General features: G+C 40.0%; 3 protein-coding genes across 3 annotated transcripts; 1 reads left to right on the top strand and 2 right to left on the bottom strand.

The window, feature by feature from the left end:
• Nucleotides 1–156: 156 nt before the first annotated feature.
• Nucleotides 157–5,207, bottom strand: LOC104439719 (protein MULTIPOLAR SPINDLE 1). Its single transcript, XM_039309642.1, has 10 exons — nt 5,182–5,207; nt 3,868–4,117; nt 3,699–3,756; nt 3,274–3,573; nt 2,521–2,600; nt 2,386–2,440; nt 1,626–1,742; nt 1,246–1,438; nt 834–904; nt 157–674 (listed from the first exon to the last, which is right to left on the bottom strand). The coding sequence occupies exons 1-10, from the start codon at nt 5,205–5,207 to the stop codon at nt 490–492; spliced, it is 1,335 nt and encodes a 444-aa protein (XP_039165576.1). The 3' UTR covers nt 157–489.
• Nucleotides 5,206–9,794, top strand: LOC104437496 (translation initiation factor IF3-4, chloroplastic). The gene is made up of 10 exons (XM_010050456.3): nt 5,206–5,211; nt 5,338–5,864; nt 5,988–6,027; nt 6,274–6,333; nt 7,238–7,290; nt 7,947–8,002; nt 8,105–8,138; nt 8,595–8,667; nt 8,767–8,859; nt 9,342–9,794. The coding sequence occupies exons 1-10, from the start codon at nt 5,206–5,208 to the stop codon at nt 9,483–9,485; spliced, it is 1,086 nt and encodes a 361-aa protein (XP_010048758.2). The 3' UTR covers nt 9,486–9,794.
• Nucleotides 9,795–11,135: 1,341 nt separating this feature from the next.
• Nucleotides 11,136–16,608, bottom strand: LOC104437497 (QWRF motif-containing protein 4). Its single transcript, XM_018871000.2, is given in 8 exon segments — nt 11,136–11,505; nt 11,892–11,956; nt 11,959–11,998; nt 12,519–12,608; nt 12,699–12,815; nt 13,452–13,571; nt 14,686–16,233; nt 16,327–16,608. Coding segments are annotated over 7 exon segments (1,932 nt in total). The 5' UTR covers nt 16,090–16,233; nt 16,327–16,608; the 3' UTR covers nt 11,136–11,409.
• Between the last annotated feature and the right edge of the window lie 2,270 nt (nt 16,609–18,878).

Raw genomic sequence — 18,878 nt, 5'->3', positions numbered from 1 at the left:
GTTAAACTTTCCCTGCTCTTTGCACTCACAGAAATTTTAGATATTTCGGAAAAATTTCCACTCCAATTTTCTTCACCCCTATTTTCACTAACTTCCCTTAATTTTCCTCCCAACCAGAGTTACCTAACATAAACATGTACCTGGTGTAACAGCAACAGTACCTGCGAGTAAGTCAAGAGCCTCGTGAAGACAGCTGATCTATATTCACAAAGGACATTTCAATCTGAATCCGGACGAACAAAAAGAAAATGCAGAAGGCTTCAGGGTTGGGGGGAAGAGAGAGAGAGAGAGAGAGTAACAATGTGATCACAAATCATGATTGGCTAAGTTGAGGCTAATTAACTGCGGACGTTAACAATAGACGAGTGACTGACAGCTTCACGCTTACCCTGATCGATGGAAGCTGCACACCACTCGTCGACAACAAAGGAGTATAACATGAGGCAAGCACAGGGGTTGAGAGTGACAACAGTATGATGCAAGATGCAGTCAGAGGAACAGGTTGGTTAGAACATCTGGATTCAGCTTGTGGTTTGATGAAATCTGACCCAATTGTCTCGCCAATTCTCCGACCACCCGATCCATGTAAAGCATGTAGAGACTATTGCTGCTTTCCAAGACTCCCAGCGCTTTCCGGGCATAGATAATTGATGTCAACCACTCTTCAAACAACACTGCACAAAATAACACTTAAAGCTTACTCTATCAAAGAGCTTATTATGCTTATGATATTAGTTGTGTAGAACAATAAAAAATTGTGGCTTTAGTCTGGCAGAGCTAAAGTGAAGTTAAAGAGCAGCATAAGATGCAAGCAACAGATAAAGTACACTCACATTGGTCAAAATTTTCATCCCTTGACCATGTTAGCAAGTAATCACATACCAAGAATTCGAGAAGTTGGATTCTGCATGCACAAGAGTCAGCAAATGAATTATAAACTCAATGAAACCAACGATATCCAAGACTCATCAGTTAAAGCATTCTCTTTATGAGGCCATTAAAGGAAAAGCATGATCTTAGCTCTGGATAGCATCATGTTTAGCCTACAAAATTCAGGAAAGACCATATGCCCTGACACGATCATCCACTATATTATGCCAAGTAGGATGCAGGCAATAGATCTCATTCCACCAATCATCTGATGTGAATATGTGCTACGTAAGTCCATATGGTTAAAAAAAAGTTCAGGAATCTGCATAATGACATATGATCCACTAGAGGAGAAGTCATGGTTGATTTACTTACAAGATGAACATATACTGATGCATGTCAGGAAATTTATCATCAAAAGGATCTGAAAAGAGTATACTTTCTGCCACGACAGGAATCTTTTGAGAAACTGCCACTAATGCTCTTTGTCCTAGGTAGACCGCCGTTCCTAGTTTCCGAATCAAATGCTGAACATGGAACTGCACATCATTGCCAACATCATCCCGCCCTAAAACAAAATGATGCAGCAGAGGAATAAGTATTATGAGTCACTAACAAAATGGAAACACCAATGATCGACTGTAACTGTAACTGAGGAAAGTGAACGATTGCAGTACATATAAGTCACTCATCAATCATACAGTTTAAGGTGTCATTAAATCAAGAGGAGAAGGATTGGAATCAGAAAGACTTACCACCATCTTTTCCCAAAAGAGAGGTCATCCTTCTAACCAAACGCAATATCAAACTGTTGACAATACCTTCAATGCTTTCCATGTTCTCTTTCACTGATAATAGATTCTTCAATGAAGCTTCGGAGAGACCATTGTTAGAAAATTAACCAGAAGACCAAAAAAGGCATTTGGCAGGAATGCCAAATTGCACAGACAATCATCTTCATAAATTTCTATTGGCAAGAAACCTGGACAAACTAACATCAAATCATTGACCTCAAAACTTCCAGAAAGTACTTGCTGCAATTCCAGTGCCATTTAGATTTAACCAAATACTTAACCACCTTGCTCAAAACCATGAATAGTTCACTCTAAAAATTTCTCTGTGTGAAAATGATTTACAGCTTCAAATTAAGGGTGCTGGCAAATTACTTGGGCACATCTCTCAACTTGTCACAATGACACTGGTGCAGTAAATAACATTCATCCTTGCAGCAGACATCCCAATACGTAGACCACCATGTGCAAACTCTAATAAACATAGGTTCACAGAAGACAAACAATCTCTCTTTTACTTTTGATACGTTATTTGATGACTTCACAACTGAGTGTTTGGGTTCTTCTCTGGACTTCCTCAACATATCAATGAACCAGCAACACAGCTTACAAGGAAAACACCCAAAATTGAAAGTGGCAATTGCAGATAATGAAATTGAGAAGTGAAGGTGAATGCAACTTACAGAAATTTAAATTCAGGAATAATTATGCAAGCTCTCAATACCTAGGATGAAGTCTACAGCTTGATGTGACCAGTTAGCAAAATTATCCTCCTCAACCTACAACAAAACAATTCGGATACAATTTATTTATGATAAATAGAATGTAATCACAGAGTACACAGAGAGAGAAATCTCACAGATGAAGTAGCGTCACAAAGCTCCACAAGAAAATCAGCAGCAGCACAAAGATGCTCCACTTCATCTATAGTTGTTACATCTGAAATTGATGTGTACAAGGACTCCGGAAAATCAGATATAGCCATAATTAGCATATTATACTGCCGAATTCATGGGTTAACAAGAATTATATGTTAATACAGGGAAAGGCCAACTACAAAGAAACTTTTGGAAGTCCCTTGACAGGAGGGTACTAGCTTTGTGAAAGAGATATCCAGATCATTTGTGCTATAGGAATGAAAACGAAAACGTCTCGTGCTTTTCAAAGTCAGTCATTGCACCATTCTCTCAAGTCCAAATCCCCAATTCATTCTAAGGGTTTTTCTCAGTCATTACATAACAACGAGTACCTAAAATCCTCCACCTTTACCCTTGCCCAGTCACTACCAGTACCAGAATCCATTTGGTGAAAACTTATCATATAAGGCTGTATAGCGCAATCATTCAACTTAGTTAAAAATGAAAGGTGAGGATGTGATACCTCAGGAAGTCTAGTTTGGATTATTGCACGAGTGAGGCTAGCAACATCGGAAGTTTGACAACTAAGTACAACTACAAAAGGACATTATATTCCAAACCGTGGTACAATTTGAACTATCTGATCAAAATTCACTAATTCCTCCTCAACACTGACAATATCGAGATATTCGTGAAGTTCATGGATAGACATTTTGAGCATGCTGGAATTATAAACATCGACCAAAAGAAAGCACCTGAGAGATGCCGGCGCTGATGCAAATCATCTCTTCTCCTCTTACTTTCCCGGAATCGCACTGCAAAGCGAGAGAAGCAAATCGAGTCCTTGAGATCGTCGAAACTCAAACTGGCGTCCCATGGCGATGACCACGATTTAATGTGAAGAAAACCTTGTCTTAGAAATCTCCGGCGAAGAACATCGCTGAATCGGTGATCGGAGCCGTCTCCGAGCCGGTCGGGGCTCAGCTTCCCCAAGTCGTCGAAGAAATAGCACTTGCAGGACGCGACCTGAGGGAATGCAGCGGAGTGCGATGCTTCTGGCGCGAAACAACCGATCAAAACAGAGTCTCTGATCACGAAACTCTACCAATAGAAAAGCAAAGACACAATCGGGAGCAGCGACAGAGAGAGAGAGAGAGAGAGAGATTCGAAGAACGCGAACCTTCTGCTTCCTTGAGATCCTCTCTGAGACGCAAGAGCTCCTGCTTTCGCTCCTTAGCCTTAAAAACCACAGGCAACGACAGCGGCACGGACAGCATTACTTCCGGTGAGAGAGGAAGATGCGACGAAGGCGATTGGAGCGAAGTAGGGAGGAGCGAGAGAGAGCAGACCTTTCGCTTCCATCGCAGAACGTCGGATTCAGCAGGAGGAGGAGGAGGAGGAGGAGGAGGAGGAGATGTACGGTTCTTCAGGAACTTGGAACGCAGGAGAGAAATGGCGACGGCGAGCTTCCGCCGGTCATCGGAGTCCCCGCCGTCGTCGGCGGCGGCGGCGGCGGCGGCGGCGGTTGATGTCGCCGTTCGCTCGAACCAGAAGACATGCTCGCTCCCAAATGAACGAGACGCGAGAGCGGGAGACGATCTGGAGAATATCTTGCTACGCTTTTTCAAGAGATAATGACGCGATCATGATTCTTTAATTTTTAATTAATTTAATATATTCTTAAAATATTTAATATTATCCAAAACTTATAATTTAGAGTTATTATCTTGAAAAACCCCAAACTGTACATTTATGATAAATTTAATAAAAATTAATTTTTAACCATCAAAAACTTCAAACCCATACACATTTAATAAATTTACCAAAAACTGATATAGTTATGACGAATTTATTCTCTATTAATTTTCGTCAAATTTTACTATCAAATTACTAAGTTGAATGACACGTGATAATTGATTAATATGTCTTAGGTTTGGGATTTCATCCTTTATTTGTTATAGTTATACAATTTTTGTAATTTTTCATGATATTAATCTAATTTAACGAATGATGTATTTGTACATTTGGGATTTTTGGTAGTTAAATAAATTAGTTTAAGGTAAATTTGTCACAAATATATCAGTTTATGGTTTTTAATGATTAATCGAGGTAAATTTATGACATGTGTACTAGTTTGTGATTTTTTATAGTCAAAAAATTAATTTTGGATAAATTTGGTACATATTTTTCAAAATATTAACCCTATAATTTATTGGATTTGAAAATTTTATTGTATATTTAATATAGTTCTTAAACTATAAAAAAAAAAAAAGTTTGGTGTAATCTTGTCATTAATTCAATATTAAGAATAATATTTAGCATTTTAAATTAAATATATATAAAATGTTCAAAAATTATATTGAATAAATTAAAGTTTTAGGATTATATTGCACATTAAATTAAATTTTAGGGATGATTGAACAAAAAAAAATTATATAAATATATATTGATCATTTTAAATTGAAAATATAAACAAAATGTTCAAAAATTATACTCCAAATATCATATTACATATTAAATTAAATTTTAGAGATTATTGAACAAATTAAAATTTTAAAAATCTCATTCTCATCATGAGTTGGTTAAGAGAATGAGTTCAAAATCTTGCGTTGTTAAAAATTTAAGTGGGGACATGGCGGTGGATTGTTGTATTAGTCTTCCACCTGGTCCTTAAGAGATGTTCGGGCATGGGGGCATGTAACGGAGTCCTTGATTATCAAAAAAAAAAAATTGTAAAATAAATAAATTAATCAAAATTCAAAATCATTTGTATCATTTTCTCATTTTTAAAATCTTTTAATTTTCGGCCCGTATTCCAGCTGGGCGGGCCTGTCCAAGCCCATGAAGAAACGGGCTCGGTGGCCCTTTCCGGCCCATTCGGAGCCCCGATTCTTCAGCGAAAAGGAGTCGTTGTGGATAAGGAAGACGATGATTGCAACGGCGAGTGCGCGAATGCAGATGAAGACGAATTGAACAACGAATTTTCGCTCGAGCTCCCTCGCTACGACGCCATGGCTGCTGTCACCGGAACCTTCGCCTTCAAGCCCGTCCTCACGAGCTTTACGGCGACGCCGGCGACGTCGGCGGCGGCGGCGGTGGCGGCGGCGGCGTCTCCGCCTCTCTCCCTCTCCTCGCTCGAGTCGTCGAAGCTCTTCGGAGTCCGCCTCCCCGAGGCGACGGGCCTCGCCAGATGCTCCCTCGTCCTCGCCCCCCGCGGAGGTTCCGTCGCGTGCCGCTACGGCGGCGGCGGAGGCGGAGGATCGCGTTTCTCGGGGTCCAGGGACTGGAGGCGGTCCCGGCAGAGCGATTCCGAGGACGACCAGGCGCTCGACATGTCCACCATCAGGTGACGTGCTCCGAGCTTCTCTTCTTTGGATGATTTGTTTGAGCATGTTGGCCAAATCTGAGGTTAATCGGATTGATGTTCGCGAATGATGGTGTTCAACGTCCGTGTGGTGGATTGATGCAGGTCGGCTACTGTACGCTTGATTGATCAGAAACAAGATATGGTGAGTCGGTTTCCTTCTTCCTTCTTTTCTCCTTCGTTTCTGCATTTTGGATTGAAGTCGAGGTAACACTCGTTGTTCTCATCAGTGTAGTTATAATAACGAGCCTTTGAGAGGGTTTTGTATTTGAAATTGAATGGCTGCAGTTGGCTTGAACTTAGTTAGGGATGCTTTTCAGGACTGTTTCTGTTCCTTTTGTATGCATGTTCTTGTTAAAGCTGTGGCTCATTGACTTATATCTTGGTGTAGGTTGGGGTGATGTCTAAAAGTGAGGCAATTAAGATGGCTGAGGATGCTGAGCTCGATCTGGTATGAATTATAGTCGTCAAATTCTTAAACTTTTTCTTTTATTAATCTGAAATGCAATAGGAAGATATGCTAGATTTCGGTACAAAGGTCTCGTGCTTGTGTTGCTTTTCTATCTGTCCACACTGATAGCATATACCAAGAAGTACTATATTTTAGATTTATTCTCACAACAAAATGGGTGGAACACTCCAAAATTGAAAATTGTTCTTGGAGAATATATGTCTGCCTATAGCTTCTTGTGTTGGGGTTGGCAAAAGATGTAAAATCTTGGGATCACATATGAGAAGTATGCCTAACTACGAGCAGTATATTGTATAATGCTCATGAGTTTGCATATTTAGTGTTTGGGAATTAGCTTTCAAAAGAATCCAATATTTTATTTTTAATGGTCGTGAATGATGTATGAGAAGTTAGTCAACTTTTAATATGTACTCAATGACGGTACTGACACATGATGAAAGAAGATTGCACTTGGAAACTTGGAATTTGTGACTTCAAGATTTGTATCAGGTTGTCAGAATTTTTTCCACCGAAGAAAAGTCATATTTTGGGGAATCTTGATACCTAAACTACTAATTTCAATATAATCTCCATCAGTTCTTCCTTCTTGGTCAGTACCTCGGGGTTGGCACTGAGCATTGGACGTGAGATCAACTATGGTCTATCACAAGATGTATTAATCTGCATAGACATGATTTTTTAATAATCTGCTCCATATCTTTGGAATATCTTGGTTGTAATTTTTGACAAATTAATTGAGGAATGGAGTTTTGCAATTTGCATGTTTGCTCATGAGCAATTTGACATTTTCTGCAAAGATGCATTTAGGATATCATAGTCTTAACCTCCAAGCTTTTTCATGGAAAAGATTAGCAATGTCTTTCTTTTGGCTGCTTAAATGCAGGTCATATTGTCCCCCGATGCGGATCCCCCAGTGGTCAGAATCATGGATTACAAGTATAGACCTCAGATATCCCTCTTCATATTCTGGAAGTGCATTAGACATGGAATATGACATACAATCAACACACTTGCAATTAATCTGCATAGACATGATTTTTTAATAATCTGCTCCATACCTAAAGATTGAAGAAATTTATTTTTGTTTTTCCCATCATTTTGTTGGTACTGCTTGGTGTTCTCACTGAACTTCCTTTCTGTATTTACTCATCAGGGATAACTTGCAATTGTGCATATTTTTTTTTTTTTACGGTTTGATCATCTCTTTTACCAACCCTAATTTCCTACTCCTCTTTCTTCCTTTGTGTCTTTATGTTTCTTTGCTAGTGGGTTTGCAATGCTTTTGGTCTTGTCATGATTTTTTCAGAACCTAAGCTCGCTCAGTTTCTGGTTTGATCTGATGATGTAGTGATGTTTCTAAGCCAATTTAATGTTATACGGGAAAATTTGTCATTCGAAGATTTTCAAAGCTGTTGTCACATGTGGCAAATTATGTTATCAGAATTCCGGGAAAAGCCCTGCCTTTATGAAAAGTTCTGCGAATAATTGTACTGACCTCACCTATTGGTTTAAGAGTGTAGCCAACTTTATTTGTCATCTAAGGAAAATCTAAGGCTACTGTTTTTTCTTGTCAATGTTTTTTATCCTCCCAGGAAATTCAAATACGAACAACAAAAGAAGAAACGGGAGCAGCAGAAGAAAAGTGCTGGTGAATGTCTGCTCTGCCTAACTTTAGGAGTTCTATAGTGATCATGTGCAGATTTTCATTAACGATAATGTGTACTAATAAAATTATCCTTTGCGTTTTTAGCTAGTCGTATGGATCTGAAGGAGCTGAAAATGGGGTAAGGATTTACTCTGAAATTTCAAGTTATTTAACCCAACTGTGTGCTCTTTTCTTTTTTTGCATCATCTCCACCTTTGATCTCCAGTTATTATTAGTTGGTAGACTTCCTGTATATGTTAGAGGTTATTTTGGTGTGTTTGGAATGTTCTTTAAGAGGAAGTCTACTGATAATTTAAATGTTAATTTCGAGTGTGAGGAGTGGATCGAACTCACAATCTCCAGTCTATGCAAATCAAACTGAGGTATTAAGTGATTTGGTTAATCCTGTCCACATACATAAGAATTTGCTTGTACTCTTTTTAGCTCAAAATGTATAAAAAATTTATAAACAGAGTGTGGGTGGTAGCAATCCTTATGTATACTGACAGTCTGTGTGTGGTTATTGAGATTCTGCCCATGTCTGTCTCCCAAATGCACTGGTCTGTCTTTTAATTGTGTGGCATTTTGTGGACAGTTACAACATTGATCAGCATGATTATTCTGTACGTTTAAGAGCAGCACAGAAGTTTTTGAAAGATGGTGATAAGGTTGGTTGGATCATTCTTTATGATGTTGGCACATGTTGCTTATTTATATACTAATATAATGGGACCTCTATGTGTGAAAATTTCATATAATTCTTGCAGGTTAAAGTTATAGTGAACTTAAAAGGTCGTGAAAATGACTTCAGAAATAATGCCATTGAGCTAATCAAACGTTTCCAGAATGACGTTGGAGAGGTATTCCTAATACATGCACTTTGTGGGATGTATATGTTCAATAATTTTGGCTGTCAAAAAACCTCCTTACATTTTCCCATGAAGAAAAGTTCCTGTCTGATGCCCCGAAACCGGGACAATGCCTTGTGCAAATCCCAAGGGACGATGAAAACATAAACAAAAGATTCTATTAGTGTTATTATTATTATTCTTGGGACAGAGTCACCCTTATATTTTGTGATATATTAATTAGCTTGTAATATCACAAATGTCAAACTAAAGCAAAATCGAGTTTCGGATATTATATTTCAATGTTTTGTCATGTGTCCTTCTAAAACCTCGTGGCTTTTGAGTGGTGATCGTATACGTAAGAAATCTCTCAAGAAGCTATTTGTCCGTTTCTACAGATTAATGCTTATCTCAGTCACAACTTAACAGTAATTCTGCATATTCTACCTTCCTATGAGTTTCCACTTTGGCTAATCATGGACATGAACCTACAGCTTGCAACCGAGGAGAGCAAGAACTTTAGAGAAAGGAACATGTCCATCGTTTTGGTCCCAAACAAAGCTCTTCTGCAGAAAGGTCAAGAGCCGCCAAAGAAACCAGATAAATCATCTGCCAATGAAGTCTCAGCTGGCATCTGAGAGCCAAGCGCTGAGGTAGAAGACTCGCGGGCCATTTTTGTTTTACTTAATGTATTGAATTTTCTTTAGATTGGGAAATTTTTGTAACTTGTGTACAGCAACGTGTACAACGCAGCCTATTTCGAGAACCGGCTAACTAGGTTTAAAACAAGTTCAGCAAATAGCAGCACTTTGCCTGCTGGACTAGTCCTAAGTTGAATACAAAATGTACTTTGTCAATGAAGTGTACTACCTTAAAAGCACAGTTATGAAGCAATCTCTTGCCAATGGAGCTCTTGTACATCAAAGCAAGAAGCATGTGTTAGTCCATGCACACTTTGATTTATTTTTGTTCCCCAGGAAGTTCTGCTTCTATCTGCTTTGTTTTTACTCTCAAGGACATGTTTATTAAAGGAATTGAGGCTAACTAGAATGGGAATGAAAGCCCAATTCCCTTTGTTGGCACGTTTGGTTACTTTTTTTTTGGGTCATAATGAAAGCCCAATTCCCTTTACTTTTTCTTATTGGCACGTTTGGTTACTTGGAATGATGCAGAATGGAAATATGAATTGATTTAAATCGAAGCATGTTCGTTAATATGGTGGGGGAGGTGCGAAAGAATAAGAACCAATGGGAATGAGTTAATATATTTAAAAAAAAAAAAAGGCAAGTAGATATGTGGATTTTTAAATAAGCCTTGTATAAAGATAGCTAATGTGGTAAGCTCACTTGTCAATATCCCATTATGTATAGCCAGTTGAAACAATTCTATTGGGATTTCTTATATCTTGTCCCCGTTATTTCATTCCCACATATACCAAACGGGGCCCGACCGTCAGATTTTCTGGCCACTTGATCAAAAGGAGTAAAACGAAGAACAAGAGCAAAGGAAGTGATTTGGGCTTGGATTGTAAACTTCTTCAGTGGTCTGATTTGGGTCTGGCACTTTCCCGAATCACTAGGTTCAATTTCGGTCTAAACATACATCTAAATCAAAGGTAAATCGAACCTTGGAACCAATAGATCGCACCATCCTTCGACTCGTAAAGAGATCTGAGGCCATTGTATTCGGCCCCGGACATAGCTTGCTAGAGAGCCCTTGCAAATTGGATATGGAAAATGATATTAATAATCCCTAACTTTTGTCCCAATGTGTAATGTAATTTTCGAGATTTTAGTTTGTTAAATTTGGTCTATGAACTTCACTTCCATGTGCAATGTCATCTTTAAACTTTAAAATTATTCGATGTAATCCATGAATCTTTGATACATGTGAAATTTAGTTTATAGATTACATGAAAAATATCTGATATTATTTTTTTTAATTCAAGTTACAACATTGAATATTTTCATATAATTCAAAAATTAAATTGAACGTATACCATTAACAATTTGAATGCTGTCCCACATTAAGATCTATTTCATGGATCATGTTGAATAAATTAAAAGTTCAGTGATCACATCGTGCATTTTGCATTTTGCAAAAGTTCAAGATCATTTGTGTTATTATCCTGATTAGGTACTTGTGATTACAATTGGATGTCTAATTGTTCGGGAGGTAATCGATTGAACGACTAAAGAAAAATATCAGAGATTTTATTTTCATCAAATCATTAGCTTGCCTTTTGCTTTTTCAAACCACAAACAATACACAAAATCTTCACTCTCTCATTCCTAAATTTTGCACTGGACATCATTCATTTCAATCCCTTTGCTCTCTCTGCATTGCTTTTTCTAATTATACTCAAACCGTTTGATCAAAATTACACTGTGAAGGTGGGGCCTGGTGGTGCCACCACGGCAGAAGAGGAAAGCCGAAAAAAAATTAATGGAACAAAAAAGAAAAAGAATTAAAGAAGAGAAAAAAAGGCGGGGTATGAATATACAAGCGTCGACGCCGGAACAGACCTTAGTCGATCTGTGGAACGCGTTATATTAAGGACAGTCAAGAAGGCAATCTCGACGGCCGGAATAGGGTGCTCCTTTTCTCCAGCGTCTGCTTCAATTGCGAGAGATGCGTCCTGAGGCTGCATTCCTCCACCTTTGCGAATTGACAAAAGCAAAAACCAAACATCTGAGAAAGAGAGCTCACGCTACAAATTGATGTTACAAAGATCCAAAAAAGGAAACACTTTTGAAGCTAGCTAGCCATGCACTACGAAGAGATCTTTCACAAAGCAAACAGGTCGCATCTTATGTTGTGCTAAGACATGCCCTAGGCGAAGATATGGGGTAAACTTTATCAACTTCACTGAACTTTAGATTTTGCGATCAAATCCTAAATTATGATTCCACTATGATTTCAACAACACGTTCAAACCAGTAAAATGTGTACGGGATTATACTTTCAGTCTGTAAGCATTATGCAGCAGACTATATCAGACTAAAAATAGAGGTAGATTTCAGCGTAATATTTATGTCCCACACCTGCATGGCAGCTGTTGAAGCCAATAAAGTTTCGCATTGTTCGAGCATTGCCCTTTCACGGCTGCTGCAAGAGCCAGTTCGGATACCAGCTCATTCATTTCCTCAACCTGTAAATTCAGGGACAAGAAGAGGGAAACGACGTTAGGCCTTGCAAGAATATGCAATCATGTTTTAAGAGCATCAGACAACAATCTGAGTAACAATTAAGTCAAAAAAGGGGTTATGATAAACATATACATCATATAATTTTGTAAACCCAACGGTATATGGGTATGGAAGACAGCACAACGGGCAAGTATCCACAAAATGCAATTTCCCTCCCCAGAGATACTTGTTCAACAAAACATCTGAATTACTAAACTTTGAATAATGACCAATGATTTGCGATGAACTAATAGCCATTTCCCTCCCTCAAAACATTGTTCCTCTGTAGTACAATCTGATAGTGCTATAAGTCAAACCAATTACAATGAAGCAAACATGTAAAAAACTTTTTTGCTTCCTTACACCATCACAGAATGGAATTTCTTGAGGAAAGAGACCTTACCAACAAATCCCATTCTCAAAGACCCTAGAACACTCTACAAATGAGTAAAGAAAAAAATAATAATAATAACTAGGTCTTACTTTTGAAAAAAGGGGATACATAGAGGATCCTGTAGCGTGCATCACATCAACAGCAGAGCAAAGAGCACCTTTCAAAGATTCTATATCTACCTGTGAATAAAAATTTGCCATGATCAGATATTATACAGATCAGCAATTATTCTTTCAAACCAACAAAATAATCTTTGCAAACCAACTTACTCTTGCTCCTCCAGTAACAGGAAGACGAAGAGTGCTAGCCTCTAAATCTTCTACAGCTCCAGATAATGAGCTAATGTGATCTTCCTCAACCAAAGCCCATTCATCGAGGTAGGTCATCTGAATTGGTCATTAAGGATACAGGAGAGCCATTATAAGCAAAGCATTTAGAGTATCATCCTGGACATTGATCTATAAGAGTTCATAAAAAAGAATTTCCTCTAAAAGTGCAGAAGTTTAAGCTAGAATCAAAAAGCCTAATACATGTTTGAACAGGTGTGCAAATAGAGCCGTGTTTACACTTCCTTGGCCAAGCTGAAAATTTAAAATAAAAGTTCATCGGACAAAAGTGCACCAAGATTAATCAGAATAGCTATATGCAACAGAAGTTGTCCTCCTTATAAATTGATGCTAGGTATAAAATCAAACAGAATTTTGTCAATTGATCAAGTAGCTCGGACTTCTGTCAGTTTTTACAAGTTTATCAATATAGTAAAGAAATCAAACATAAACCTCATCAAAATACAATCATACCAACCACTTCTTTTGTGGTATCCTATTTTAGACCATAAGGTCTGGACTATTTTCATGAAAACATCAGAAGTGCTCTTACCATATTTCAGCCATAAACAAGTAAAAAACATAGAAGCATGAAACAGATGAGGAAATGAAATCTAAAAGCTAGTAATGGGTGAAACAACGAACTCAGCCGATGCTGCTCATAGCATGAAAGCTTCTTTAACAGAAAGTTCTTACTTGATTATTCAGAATAGAGTTCAGCTTGAGCTCTAGCCGCATCTGCTGAAGAATAATAGTCTTCATGATAACAGAATCCCAGAGCTCAATCATAGCAACCCAAACATTGAATAAAGTCTTCTGCAGAAGTTAGTCAAGTATTATGGAAATCAGTAAAAGTAATCAAGAGACAGTAGGGAGTAAACACTTAAATGACTGTAAAGTATACCGCTCACAGACAATATAGTGCAGGTACAAGTCACCACTTACACACACATGCACACGCAACACGCACACACATGCACGCAAGCACGCTCACTCAAATTACATATGCATACCAATTCAAACATTTCCATGTTTATCTGATTTTAACACAGTTCCATGCGTCTCAGTGCAGAAAGCTTGAGAACATTTCTTTCCTAATCTCAAGAAAAAATCTTGAGCATATATACAAAAGGAAGTAGGCTAGACAGAGAAACAGGGTCACTTTAAAGTTGCAGAGGGAAATCAGGCAGAAAAATAATCAAACCAACCCTCTCCCTCTCAAAGCCAATCTGAAATTCAGTATTACGATAAAATATCACTGTCGATAATTTCTTATGATAAAAATAATATTAGCTTTCTATGGAAAGAGAAGCTTCCCCCTTTGCGAATTCTCACTTCCATTGCTTGCATGAGCCAAAATCACTTATATGACCATAAAGTAATGCCCAGAAGCATCTTCAATGCAATAGTAGATCATCTACTAATACAGATATCATTTTGATTCAAAGTAATTTTTCATCCCTGAGAGCATCATAACTGTCAATACAAAAGCAGCTGTAGTTTCCAAAGTCAATTCTAAGCAGTTCACAGAATGGCAGAACTTTGAGCTTTAAGAGTGAACAAATACCCAGAGCTTTTTTATTGACCTTCTTTCATACTCAGACATTGAAATAGTATAAATCCCACAAGGAACATATGCACCAAAGTTCAATCACAGCCAATCACTAATAACAAAAATTTAGGGACCATCTCACTTGGGCTGTCATAACGACAATTGGAAGTAAACAGATCTAAGCTGGTCTTGAGTAATAATTCTGCATGGCAGTAATTTCTACAGCAAAATGCTCTCTTGCCAGGGATGAAAGCTAATGCATGCTTGACAGGAATATTAACAGGCTTCCACTTAACATGAAGCCAAAAATATATATAGAGCTGATCAAGAGGCGAAATTCTTGGAAGGTAGCTTTTTGAAAAAAATGAAGTGTTCTACCTCTGCTAGTGCTTTCTGATCATGAAGCACTGCCTCTGCCCGTGCATTAGCAAATCGCCACTGCAGATATCTATTGTGCATTAGCCTGAGATGATGAGCATCTTCTATAAAACCAGCACTCTTCTTCCCTTTGCGAAAATCGACAATAAAACTAAGAACAGATGTTGAGCTGCTGGATTGAGTACCAACATTTGCCGATCTTATCCGAGAGGGGCTTATTCCTCTAGAAGGGGGTGTCGATGGCCTTGTCCTTGATGGACTGGCACCTCTAGAAACAGAGGACAATGGGATAGATGTTCTACTTGGTGACGGTTGATGAGATCCAGGCAAAGACTGAGATCTAACTGCAGGAGTTGATGAAGTCACTCTGTCAGTTAAACTCGATAAGAGAAGCCTTTTTGGGCCAACGAGCAAATCATCCTCAAATGAATTTCCATCAGCCTCTCCTCTGTTGGATTCATTAGTTGACAGTCGCCTTTCAGCATCACTGCTAGATCTTCGCAGAGGTTTCATCGAAACATCAGAAGAAGGCATTCTCCTAAGTGTTGATAACCCAATTCCTGATATCGAAGCAGAACCTCTAGTAATCTTGTCGGATTGATCCGAGCTACTATTTAAGGCATTCAAAGACGCTTTCCCACCTGCTCTACTAGGCCATCTATGTTGATCAATCAGACGAGCATTTATACCATCAATTGGCTTGGAATTCTCCGACTGATCAGATAAATTCTTCCCTTTGAGCGGGCTTCGTTTTCTCTCTGGCGTAGGCTTTCGGACCATAGTTGGCGTCTCAGATTGCTTGTGTACTCCATTTGAAGTGGGTCTCAAGGTGCGGTCCGATGGGGTGCTACTTACAGATTTCTCCTTCTTGGCAACAGGAATGGAAATAGAATCGGACTGGAAGGAAACACTCAAACTTCGCATTGTCGAAGGCCACAGACTCTCTGCTAATCTACTGGCGCTAACTTTTCTAGATGCCAATTGCATATCTACAGATGAATCATGTACAGGTGTGGACGGACGTGACGGTGTGGACGGACGTGAGGGCGTGGATGGACGGGACGGTGTGGACGGACGAGAGGGCGTGGACGGACGTGACGGTGAGGCTGGTGTCGATGGGCGGTTCCTCTCGGCTGAGTGGGCTCTCTTTGGCACCAATTGAGACGGCGTACTTGCGGTCCTTGTGAGGTGTGGAGATGGGCAACGCCTAACCGAAGGGGTCGACGGAGCGGGTGACTTGAACCTTGAGCTAACATCCCTTGTTCGAGGGCGGCGTACGGCGGCGGCGGCGGCGGCGGCGGTGGCGGCAGCCGCATTGTTCCTTTCTGCAGGAACCAGGGGTGGCCTTGGGTTCTCCACGGTTGTGTGCTTCTGTATTGCTGGACGGGATTCACATAGATCCATTCGCTCCCTCTAAATAAACCCACATTGATAAATTCACCCATATACTAATCCATACTTGACAGACCAGCCAGTCTTGTATCCCACATGCAACAGAATCATATCATCAATCGCTCAAAAAAGAAGATCCTTTCCTCTGCAACCAGTCTGGCAGAAAAGCACAACGGAAAAAGTAAGATACCACAGCGGGGAACCGCTAAGAAAAGAATAAAACCAGGACCAAAATCTGAAAACAGAGACCCTCTTCTGATTCACTATCAATTGGTTGAGATTAGCGGAATTGGGTACCGGATCCTTTATCACCAGTACCCCCAAAATAAGCAGATCACGCAAAGGAGGAGACTTCGGCAAATGGGCAAAAGTCATCAAAATCGCAATTACGGAGGACAATTCTCGACAGCGCATCGACAACCTGCGCTGAGGAGCAATCTCCAAGGATGCCAAGAGGGGAAGAAGAGAGCAAGGTGAAAATGTGGGATGGGGGTGAGGAGGGTGCGCAGGATAACAAAACGGGGGTGCGCAGGATTGGGGGGGGACGCCGTACTCTGTTGTCCCTCTCACGGGAGTGCCATGGTCTGCTGGGCTGTGAATGGGGGGACTTCCACTCAACAACAAGGCACGAAAGCCTGGCTCGTTCTCATCTCCTTTCTCTCAAAAACTCACTTTCAATGAAACAGCGCTTGAAAGTGATTTCAGCCATGTCTCTCCAGCCCCCACCGTCTTCCATACGAAAAGAAAAGAAGGAAAAAAAAAAGAAAGAAAGAAAGAAAGAAAGCGAGAAAAAAAGACTAGAAGCCTCTCTGTAAAGTCTCCTCCTGCCTCCCTTAACCACGTCGTGTCACAAAATGGGTTAGCGCGTAGTAAACTATTTCTAAATGATGAGTTCAAGTTTTGTCCGTATCCGGGAAACTATTCTAATCCTCGATTAAAAATGGAGACTTGAAGCTGCAGGTGCTAGTGTTCTCGGAAGTATCGGAAGAGACATGGCCGCCCACGTGCGAGCGAGCGAGAGAGAGAGAGATCATTGTCCCATCCCCATGAAATTCAGCGTCTAATCTCAAGCAAGAAAAACACAGAGAGAGAGAGAGAGAGAGAGAGAGAGAGAGGGAGGGAGACAGAATTTTAGAAACCTCAAGCTAAACGATTCATTACAAAAACTGTCAGGGGAAACAACACGATGTGCAGAGTCCAGCATACAAAAAAAAAAAAAACTGTTAAAAAATATGGTGGGGGAGTAACTCCAAAATTAAGGAACGGGAACCGACGAACCTGTGAGGAGATTACGGTTGTCGGTTAGGAAGATCAAACCAAAACCAAAACCAAAACCGAGGTGTTATTTTTTTAAGCTTATAATCAATTTGGCTCGCGGTGGAGAATCCAAAGCGAAAGACGAAATCGTCCGCGCTCGGGCAGATTCCCTGCTTCCGACATCGAGGACGACACCAGAACTGCGATCAAACACGGTTCGGGAATCGCCTCCGCGCGTCTCGGGGGCCAGGCCATCGCGCAGAGCGAGGGATGGAGAGAGAACTATTTATCGTTGAAAGTCCAAGTTCCTAAAAATAGCAAAAACCACCGAAAATCCGATACATTCCAAAATCGATCCAACGAAATCGAGCGATCAATCTAACGCCGAATCCCTAGTTTGGAAATCATCGGAAGCGAAATCCGGAAGCGAAATCTCCCCCGATTAATTCAGGAAATCGCAACCGGACTTCGAGATGATCGAGCGATCAGGCGACAGAAACTTTCCGCCTCCGAAAAAAGAAACCGAAATCCGCCGCGCGCGAAACAACTGACCTCGATCGACGGAGCACGCGGGAATCCGACCGTAAAAGCGACGAGAAGCCTCGGAAACCTCCGGGGAACCGACCGGACGATCTGCGGAAGAAGCAAGCTCGGCGGCGGCGATCGGCGGCGGCGGCGGCGGCGGCGAATCCGAGCGCTCCGGTCCGTCGGAGGAGATGGATACCAGGAAGTCCTGAGCGGAGGACCGGCGGCGGCGGCGGCGGCGGCGGCGGAGAGGAGAGAGAGAGAGGAGAGGAGGGGAGGAGGGAGAGAGAGAGAGAAGGAGGGAGGGAGGGAGAACGGTTCCAAATGAGGAGAAAAAGGGAAGGGCGTTGTTTTCGCGCCACTTACTTCAATATCGACGTGGCTTTTTATTTTTTATTTATTTAATTAATTTTCCAATATAAAATAAATTCGAATTTTGTTGTTTTTTACCGGAAAGGTGAATGATGAATATTCTCCCAACCCCCAGCAGAAAAAAAAAAAAAAATTTAAGAAACGGCGATTATTCCTGTGGTTAGCGTCTCTATTTGGAACTCAATTTGATATTGACCGAGGCCCCCACAAGGAAGGAAGGCTGAAAAGGACCAAAGTGGGTCCCGCTTTTCACAAGTGCCAACTCGACAGGGGCCTAACACTTCCTTTTACAACGATGAAAACGTAGGGCCCCTAAAGTTACTTGTCATGAGCGTAACTTCTACATTCAGCATATATAATACAGATATATATATATATATATATCTTAAATTATATCCTTTCTACCACACATATCCAAAAAAATTTCTGTCATCAAACATCTTAAACTTATTATGACACAAATACTCCCAATATTTTTCTGGTGTGATAAAACCCTTACCAACTATTTCAATGTAGTTTCTAAACTTAAGCTTGATGTGTAGTGTCGTCTTTAAGTTTTTAATTTATTTAATATGATTTATGAATTTTTAGTAAATATTTAAATTAGTCTCTAAATTATATAAAAATATTCAATATTAGCTTTCTAT

Source organism: Eucalyptus grandis, chromosome 3 (genome assembly GCF_016545825.1).
Source record: "Eucalyptus grandis isolate ANBG69807.140 chromosome 3, ASM1654582v1, whole genome shotgun sequence".
NCBI classification, from domain to species: Eukaryota; Viridiplantae; Streptophyta; class Magnoliopsida; order Myrtales; family Myrtaceae; genus Eucalyptus; species Eucalyptus grandis.
The sequence above is the reverse complement of the archived record's forward strand: the minus strand, read 5'-3'. Positions and strand labels throughout refer to the sequence as shown.

Bases quoted from the DNA above. Each gene is read 5' to 3' on its own strand.
- LOC104437496 (XM_010050456.3), top strand. The intron at 6,334-7,237 runs GTATGAATTATA...GCTTAAATGCAG, and splicing joins AGGATGCTGAGCTCGATCTG to GTCATATTGTCCCCCGATGC. The intron at 8,139-8,594 runs GTAAGGATTTAC...TTTTGTGGACAG, and splicing joins CTGAAGGAGCTGAAAATGGG to TTACAACATTGATCAGCATG.
- LOC104439719 (XM_039309642.1), bottom strand. From the start codon at position 5,207: ATGCCCGAACATCTCTTAAGGACCAG. The intron at 3,757-3,867 runs GTCTGCTCTCTC...GTGGTTTTTAAG, and splicing joins TTCTGCGATGGAAGCGAAAG to GCTAAGGAGCGAAAGCAGGA. The intron at 2,601-3,273 runs GTGCTTTCTTTT...CATCAATTTCAG, and splicing joins TCAGCGCCGGCATCTCTCAG to ATGTAACAACTATAGATGAA.